The 9,010-nt window shown below is 34.2% G+C and overlaps 1 protein-coding gene across 2 annotated transcripts; it reads left to right on the top strand.

Moving 5' to 3' along the window:
• The first annotated feature begins 4,228 nt into the window (after positions 1-4,228).
• On the top strand, positions 4,229-7,550 carry LOC145042446 (uncharacterized). 2 transcript variants are annotated; one of them, XM_078990866.1, is made up of 13 exons: positions 4,229-4,582; positions 4,971-5,068; positions 5,186-5,286; positions 5,401-5,479; positions 5,581-5,641; positions 5,741-5,880; positions 5,987-6,077; positions 6,161-6,209; positions 6,298-6,414; positions 6,505-6,652; positions 6,761-6,853; positions 7,015-7,151; positions 7,248-7,550. In XM_078990866.1, the coding sequence occupies exons 1-12, from the start codon at positions 4,519-4,521 to the stop codon at positions 7,111-7,113; spliced, it is 1,140 nt and encodes a 379-aa protein (XP_078846992.1). In that variant the 5' UTR covers positions 4,229-4,518; the 3' UTR covers positions 7,114-7,151; positions 7,248-7,550. The 2 variants fall into 2 exon arrangements, with proteins under 2 accessions (XP_078846992.1, XP_078846991.1); XM_078990865.1 differs by having other exon boundaries at positions 4,234-4,582; positions 7,040-7,151.
• The last annotated feature ends 1,460 nt before the right edge of the window (positions 7,551-9,010 follow it).

Below are 9,010 nucleotides of genomic sequence, written 5' to 3'. Positions count from 1 at the left end.
CTAGAGATGGTGGACGGTGGTGGTTGAGTCCATAACCTTGGTATGGTTGTTGGGAGATTTTTTTTATTTTTTATTTTATTTAAATAATAAAAAATATATTTTAACATGTAAACTTTTAAAAAAGCAAATAATATTTTTACGTAGACTGTAAACTTCTATCCATATATTTTCAACACACATAAAAAATACTATAATTTTTTTTGCCTTTTAAAAAAAAAAACCACCATCTTATTACGTGTTTCTTAACTCTGATTCTACATGAAATCAAGATTATTATCTTTTGGATTATCCCGAGTCTAGTTTTGTATAACCTCTAGTAATAGGATCAAAATTATAAATTTAAGAAAATATCTCCACGCAATCCTGTAATATCCAAATTCATATTGAATTTTTAACTATGTATTTCTGAGTTCTGACAATGGGTTTAAACGATAGAGTAATAAAAAACATGTTTTTCAATACATTTTTCATCAAGAACAATTTGTTTAACATAATCAAGGAATTGGCTAACCAAAAAGGACTCACATATTAAATCACTCCAAATAATTATGAAAAACCTATGTGTTTTCATATTTTACATGTGAATCACTTCTAAAACGTATAATTTGATAGTCGAATACCGGCAATAGCTTTTCTCACCTACATTATCCAAAAGGTAACAAAAATAAAAATATATTATTATTTTATATGGAAAATACATTATAAAAAATAGATAAAATTTCTTGGTCCTTGTGGTTTGTAAAAATGTATCATATTGAGGATAACTCTCAGAAACACGACACAATAGTCCTTGTGGTTTCAATTTCTTATGTTTTTCGTCCTTGATGCATGTAAATTGACTTTTATACCTTTATTATATATATATATATATATATATATATATATATATATATATATATATATATATATATATATATATAAAATTTCATTTAAAACAAAGGAAAATAAAAATAAACCCTACTACTAATCCCCCACCCATTCTACTTCATCACTATGCACCATCCCCTCCATGTTTAAGCCCATAAACACAAATATATATTGCCCTTCTCTATCGTCGGAAGCCTAGAAGTGCTAGCACCTACTGTTGTTGCTCCTTTTTTACCTTAACCTCGCCCCTTCTTTGTTATCATTTCTCTTTTACTCATCTGCCTCTTTTTCTTTTAGTTGGAGAACAAACACCCACAACTACCCTCCATCGCCGACGACTTCATTGTTTATGTGATACCTTGTTCCAAAATAACCCCAACTTGGAGGTTCGGGTGGTAATTGACTTGGTAAAGGTCCTTAAAAGATCGAATTTGGGCCCTAAGGGATAAGGTCCTTGGGTTTGGAATTAAGACTTTGAGTGTTGTGAAATATTGGGCCTAAATAAAGTTTTGGAGATTGTTGGTCAAGGTTTGCCACAAACGTGGCAGAGGGTGCACCACGACGTGGTGCATGATATATGAAAAACATGGATCCATTGGTTACCACGACATGGCAAGGAGAGTGCCACGACGTGCAGAGCACTACAGCCCAATCCCAAGATCTTATAGGGTTTCTTTCATATTTAAGCCCCTAAACTTAATGTTCATGGCATCCTCTTCAGCCTCCAACCCTTTCAAATGAAACCCTAGCCTACATGAAGATTTGAGAGCTTATTCCTTTCATTTGAAGCTTATTCTTGGTTTTAGTGGAACTTGAGGAAGAAGGAGGTCATAAGGAAGCAAAGGAGCAAAGAGCAAGTGTGGATCCAACATACTCTTCGGGAATCTGAGTTGTTGAAGGTATATAGTACATACCTTAGTCATTATTCTTATTGTTTCAAGTATAAGCTCATTTTATAGGATTTTGGTCCCTTTATTGGATGTTTTTAGAGTTGAAGAATCCCAGAGCTTGTGGATGGCATCTTATGTTCATTATGTTCTGGAAAGTGAGAAAAAGGAGCCATGTTGGAGTACCTTGTGTTCATGATCAAGTATTGGCCCCATTAAGGACTTAATGGACATATGGTTATAGATCTAGCTTTAGAATGGAGTCCTAATAGATAAAGTTGGAAACTCTATCCATTAAGTCATTGAAAAGAAGTAGATTTGAAGTTTTGGGCTTAGATATATAAGGATTAAGCATTTAATGAAGAATATGGCAATCTGCCAGTTCCCAAGACGTGGCAATGGGCTTGCCATGGCGTGGTGGTTCTCAGCTTCGTGATTGTTTTTTCCTGATGTTCTCACGACGCAACCAAGATGTCTTCACATCGTAGTAGGGTTTTACATGAATGACCTTTGATTTTTGTTGACCATTGACCGCTGACTTTTGGCCAATTTGACTTTCGGTCAAACTTGAAGGAATTAGATTATTGATTAAGGTTCTACATTTTCTTGGTGATAGTATGTTCGTGGAAGCAATCAGTGTAAGGAACGAGCATGTGGCTGTGTTTCCTTGGGTCTTCGATCAAATGAGTTTCTTCACTATACTATGTATTAAAGTGTATATCTTTGTGTGTCAAGATACATGAGTAGAGTATGTTGGGTAGAGTATCAGTAGGATTGGTAATCGTTTAATGGAGTACCCTAGGGGTTGTATGTAATCAAGTATGATAGCCTAAGAACTCTTGATCTAGGATTTCTTGCATTTTCCTTGTTTGGTTGGCTCTAGAGTGGGATCACTTGTTTGAAAGTCTATCTCACCCCTGGTTACATATAGTTATGCATTCCTTAGAGATCTTTCGGTAGTGGTGTAGTGTACTGTATGAGGCCTGGTTTGTGGTGGTGAGCTGATAGACAGGTAGACTAGTGTAGATAGTTGCTTGTGTTTATTTGTTTACTTGATTGATTGATTGTTACATATGTCGACATATTGGGTGGTGGTTGAGGCGGTTCTGCTTTGTGTTGAAGGCCAAGATACCCGGACGGGCCAGTAATATGGTGTAGGCCGATGTGGTTCAACCGTATGCTGTGAAAGATATATATATATATATATATATATATATATATATATATAGAGAGAGAGAGAGAGAGAGAGAGAGAGCTATCCCGATGTATTATAGGCCTTGTGAGGCAGTCCAATCAGAATGTAGGCTCCGGAGAGTAGTTCAAGCATGTTGTAGGCCTTGCGAGGCAAGCCAAACAGACTATAGGCTCGAGTAGAGTGGTCCAGGCATCCTATAGGTCTTGTGAGGCGATCCATGCATCCTATAGGCCTTACGAGTCGGTTTAGGCAGACTGAAGGCTTATGTGTGCATGCATTGTACGTATATTGTAGTGTATGGTATTTTAGGGGAAATCACTAAACTTTGGCTTACAGTTGTAGATTAAATGTTTTTCAGGTACCGTTGGTGATCGTGAGAAGGGGAAGACGTGACTGTACACACTCATCAGTAGCAATGAAGATTCCGTATTATTTATATTACCATGATTTGCAAACAACTGTATTTTGGAACAACTTGGTTTTCATAACTTGAGTTTTACGTAAATGGTGATTTTACCTTATTTAATAAAAAAAATTGCTTGTGATAATGGGACATTACAATTTCCATGGATCGATTTAATAACAACATATGCCAATGATAATGTTCTAATCTATAACAACATATTCCATTATTTATTAAATGATAACAAATATTGTAGATATATATTGACCTTGTTTCAACAACAAAACAAAACTTTATAGAGTTACTGATCAGGTTCCCATGGCTTAAAGTAAACCTAAAACACCTTTGTTATTCAACAATGGCTTCAAGTAAATTATATGCAAAAAGGAATCAATTCTTGCATTTATGAGTTTGGACATGGTTTTTTTCATTTAAACTTCATTTGATTTTGTGGGTATGGTTTTCGTTTGAGTTTTTGGGTTTGATTTGTCAACGGTTGTTGGATCTTTTATGGGTGTGATCATCGTTTATCGTGGTTTTCGTATGATTTAGCACTAGTTGTGAGTCTTTTTTGGTTTTGGTATTCTCGATGGTGGTGATGGTTGGTGGTGGTGGATGATGGAAGAAGCTAGCGGAAAAAGAGTGGGTTGGGGTGTGGAAGGGTATTGTATTAATTAATAATAACAATAATAACGATAAATGTATAAAAATCAATTTATATATATATCAAAACCAACCATATAAAAAAGTAAACTCACATGGACCATTGTATAGTGTTAGTAATATACAAGGACCGATCGTTAAATTTTGTCGAAGTAAATCAAAATAAGTGGTTTCATTCCCGATCTCAAAAGTGTCGGCTTCTTAGCTAATAAGAAGCGGGTCCCAAAATTAAGTCATAGGATAAAGCATGTGAGGGAGCAATGGCCATGTAGTTATCCCAGATCGAGTGGACTCTTCCATTTCAATTACTCTCTCAAGATCTTGCTAACCACATCCCAAATTCATTTTTCAGACGCCATAATCTCATTCTGATACTGAGAAAGTGCTGTCGGTATCAAATTAGGCGCCAATTGAAATTGAGAATTGATAGTTTGATTCAAAATACTTGTGTTGTTGTTGTTGTCTCATTGTGTCGTTCCTAGAGACGGAGATCTTGATAGGGAATGGGAATGATGAACTCAGATGAGAGAGCTGTTGCCGTGATCATGGTTGGTGGTCCTACAAAAGGTATTCTTAGTTCCTTATTAAGTAACTTCAATTGCAGTAACTTCAGTTGCTCAATCTTAGTTATGATTCACTGGATCTCGCTGCACTACTGTAAATAGAACTTGTTTGTTTCTGTTTTTGGATGGGATGTCGTCACATCACACCCCGCGATCTGAATTTGCTCTTGATTTCTTTTGTAAATGTGTTTTTCAAAAGTTGATCCGCGTAGAGTAAGGTTATGTATGTTACATGTATCTTTCAGATTTCGAAGTGGAATTTTGATTGTGAAAAAGAGAGAAATTTTCTATTGTTTCTTGTAATGGATATTGTTGGAATTAGTGATTCTTCGAATCTTCCTTTTTCTTAATTGCAATTCATATTGGACAATTGACATATTGTTGTCTTTTAGGTACTCGATTCAGGCCATTGTCACTAAATATTCCAAAGCCACTTTTTCCACTAGCAGGACAGGCAATGGTTCATCATCCAATCTCTGCCTGTAAAAAGGTAAAACTTTATCTGTTTATTGTTAAATTTGGCCACACTTTTCTTCTTGGAAAGTATATATCTGAATCATGACAACAAAGTTTAATGGAATCTTATGCACAATTCTTTCTGTCATAGATACCAAACCTAGCACAGATCTATCTTATTGGCTTCTACGAAGAACGTGAGTTTGCCTTATATGTCTCCTCCATCTCTAATGAGCTTAAAGTCCCTATCAAGTAACTTCATAACCATTTCTCTTCTTAATAATTTTCCTTTCTCTTTGATGGTGTTAAACTTGAGCTTAGTTTCTCATCCTGCTATTATGTTTGCCTTTTTTCATCCTGAAATAGATACTTGAAAGAGGACAAGCCACATGGATCTGCTGGTGGACTATACAATTTCAGAGATCTCATCTTGGAAGATAACCCGGTTTTACTTTTTAACTTTTAACCTTTACCCTTCCTTTCTAATAAAAAAAAAAACCATCTTTTCAAACTCCTGTTGAATGATAATGTTTTTTTTCATAACAGTCACACATCTTCTTGCTGAATTGTGATGTTTGCTGCACTTTCCCATTGCCTGAAATGCTTGGTATGCTTTCTTTTTATACACCACATATCTTTATACAAAAAAATTTCATGTAAATATTCTAACATACATTCTCTCTCTCTCTCTCTCTATTTTTTATAGAGGCTCATAAAAAATATGGTGGGATGGGAACAATCCTTGTAATTAAGGTTTCCCCTGAATCAGCAGACCAATTTGGGGAGCTTGTAGCTGATCCTAATTCCAATGAGTTGCTCCATTACACTGAGAAACCTGAAACTTTTGTACGTGTGGTTGACCAAAGTCAACAACTTGACATGTTAAACAGACTAATTAGTTATCACTCTTTTGGTCTAATCAATAACAAATCTAATCTTACACAATACACAGGTTAGTGACCGAATAAATTGTGGTGTTTATGTATTCACACCCGAAATCTTTACTGCAATTCAAGGTGTTTCTACACAACGAAAAGACAGAGGTTAGTTTTATAACTTATAAAAACTTACTATCTTTTTTTTTAAAATTATTAACTGAATTCTGTTTCTTTTATTTGTTTTGCAGCTAATCTAAGACGCCAATCCAGCTTTGAGGCATTACAGTCAGCAACAAGGTAGTACTTATTTATGAATTTTATAAACAAAAGAAAGTATTAAATTTTTTAAAAAATTGTGTCCTGATATAAGTACATGTAACAACAGGAGTCTTCCTGCAAATTTTGTAAGACTGGATCAAGATATATTATCACCACTTGCAGGAAAGAAACAGTTGTACATATATGAAACTAGGGATTTTTGGGAACAAATAAAAACACCTGGGTAAGTAAGTCATAATAAATCCAAGACCCTTTATTTCATCTGTATAAATTATTAAATCCTCTAAAATCATTTCTTGTTAAATTTATACAGAATGTCCTTGAAATGTTCTGGATTGTATCTTTCATTGTTTCGTTACACCTCACCCCATCTTTTGACTGAAGGAGATGGCTCAAAAAGTGCCACTATACTTGGTGATGTTTATATCCACCCCTCAGCAAAAGTTCATCCAACTGCAAAGGTAATTAATTAATTAACTAATTACACCACTTTTTGTGTATTTTTAAATGAAGAATCTTTGTTATATATGATGAAAGCTGTTGGTTTATTTTTCCTTAATTTTTCACAGATTGGCCCAAACGTCTCCATATCTGCCAATGCCCGCATAGGAGCTGGTGTCCGGCTGATCAACTGTATTGTTCTTGATGATGTCGAAATCAAGGTATCCTACAACACCATACAAAGGGCATTTTCGTCTTTTTACACATACGAGTGATCGAAAACAATTCTCTATCCCATCTTTTTTTTGCCTCATATAAAAAAATTACAATTTTTGTCCCATTGACATCAGTCACGGTCATAACAATCACTGTCTGGTTACAGTCACAGTGTTATTATTTAATATCAGGAAAACGCGGTTGTTATTCATTCGATTGTTGGTTGGAAATGTTGTATTGGGAGGTGGTCGCGTGTGCAGGCTGAAGGAGATCCCAGTGCAAAGCTTGGAGTGACCATTCTTGGTAAACATCTTTTCTTTACAATCAAGACTCTAAAATAGTCAAAGCTTTGACTCTAAAAGTCAAATTATGAATTTGTTAATGTTGTATGAAATCTAGGTGAAGCTGTTAATGTTGAAGATGAAGTAGTGGTAATCAATTGCATTGTACTTCCAAACAAGACTCTAAATGTTAGTGTTCAACAAGAAATTATCTTATAACAAAGCAAGACGATTCAAACCCTAATTTTTTATATGTCCTCTCTTCATCGGATGGATGCCAAAAATAACAAGATGAAGTTATAGTGTGGAGTGTGTATTCTTCTTAAACGTTAATGTCTATAGAAGTTTGTGTTTGGTTTTAATTTTTAGAAGCTCTTGTACATCACAATTTGGGAAGCAAATGTTTGTGTTTTGTTTAGAATCTTGAGACAGTGTTCATTCTCATACCCATCAAACGTGTGCAAAATTGGTTTACTTGTTAAGGTTGTTACGAAAAACAATTATGATAATTTAACATTTAAGAGAATATGTTACACTTTCATTTTACCATACCACTAAACATACTTAGCATCCATAATCCTTAGAGAAGTCAATAAATTTACCAGAGTTATCACAATCATGCGGTGTTTAATAACTGATTCTACATTTGTTATGATCATTCGTAGGGATGATAGATTGGTGGGTTCGAATTGCTTTAAGGAAGAGATTACTGGCCTTGAAACAATGATATTTTATTTTCTTTGTCATTCGATTATAATGCTAAAAAATAATCAAAGATCAATTTGGAGATAAATCATGGCGTCCACAAATCTCCAACAAATGCACATGTTTTTAAATACAATGTCGCATTTATTATTCACACGACGGGATTGAACGTGATTGATCTGGCAATATCGGTCATGATATATTGTAAATCTGGTACTTTAAATGAGGATGTAAAAGTATGTCCGGTGGCAGACAAGGAAAATATCGTTCCGAAAAGTATGAGTAACAAATTTTATGAATACCCATGTTGTAAATCTTCAACTTCAAGCGTGTACATGTAAGAAATGATGCAATCATGATATATTGTGTGGTTATGTGTTCATGTTCTGCTCATAGCATGATCTTTAACCTACACAAACTTTTACCATATGGTTAATGTTTATTGTACTTCAACATAGCATCGAGCTACATACCAATCGGAAACTGTGCATCCTCTACCGATTCCATCTAACTAGAAAAATACCAAACATAATGATAGTTGTTTTAACCCCTATATAATTGAATAAATTGTGTTTGGATTTGGAATTATGAAAGACAGTTATTATCATTATTTCTTATTACACACCACAAATAACAAAAAGAAACTACAAATTAAAAATAAGGGACATGTTTAAAAATATTTCAAGTAGCTCCATGTGCAAAGTCAACCCCATCACTTTGCATTTTTATTGCTCCATATTCACCTCCAAAATATCATATTTATCTACATTCGTTAATTCATTTTTGATATTATGATAGATTTTGGGGAAAATTTCACCTTTCTTTTAGATTCTTAAAATTACTCTTAGTTCTTTCTTTGTTTGATGAGCGCTACGACCTAATTTAAGTGGATCCAAAGTGATCCTACTAGCAAATGTGGGAGCACAATGATGATAACTTTTTTTTAATGATATTCCAAGAAAATGTGAGTGCCATCTCTTCTTCCTTAGTCCATGGAAGTGATATATTTTCCATAATTTTGAGTTGAATAACTAAATAACAAAGGTGTAAAAACACTGGATTCCTAAGTCTTATTTATAAGGGAAAAAAAATAAAAAGTCAACATTTTAGACAAACATTCCAAAAATACTACATAAGTACATTCCAGACACATACCTACCACTTTTAATATACACA

This window comes from Lactuca saligna, chromosome 4, assembly GCF_052625555.1.
Source record: "Lactuca saligna cultivar CGN05327 chromosome 4, ASM5262555v1, whole genome shotgun sequence".
Classification (NCBI taxonomy): domain Eukaryota; kingdom Viridiplantae; phylum Streptophyta; class Magnoliopsida; order Asterales; family Asteraceae; genus Lactuca; species Lactuca saligna.
Note: the sequence above shows the minus strand (reverse complement) of the source record. Positions and strands in the feature narration are given on the sequence as shown.

Coding starts and splice junctions, on each gene's coding strand:
- LOC145042446 (XM_078990865.1), top strand. CDS start 4,519: ATGGGAATGATGAACTCAGATGAGAGAGCTGTTGCCGTGATCATGGTT. Junction 5,069..5,185: donor CAATCTCTGCCTGTAAAAAG/GTAAAACTTTAT, acceptor TTTCTGTCATAG/ATACCAAACCTAGCACAGAT. Junction 6,078..6,160: donor TACACAACGAAAAGACAGAG/GTTAGTTTTATA, acceptor TTTGTTTTGCAG/CTAATCTAAGACGCCAATCC.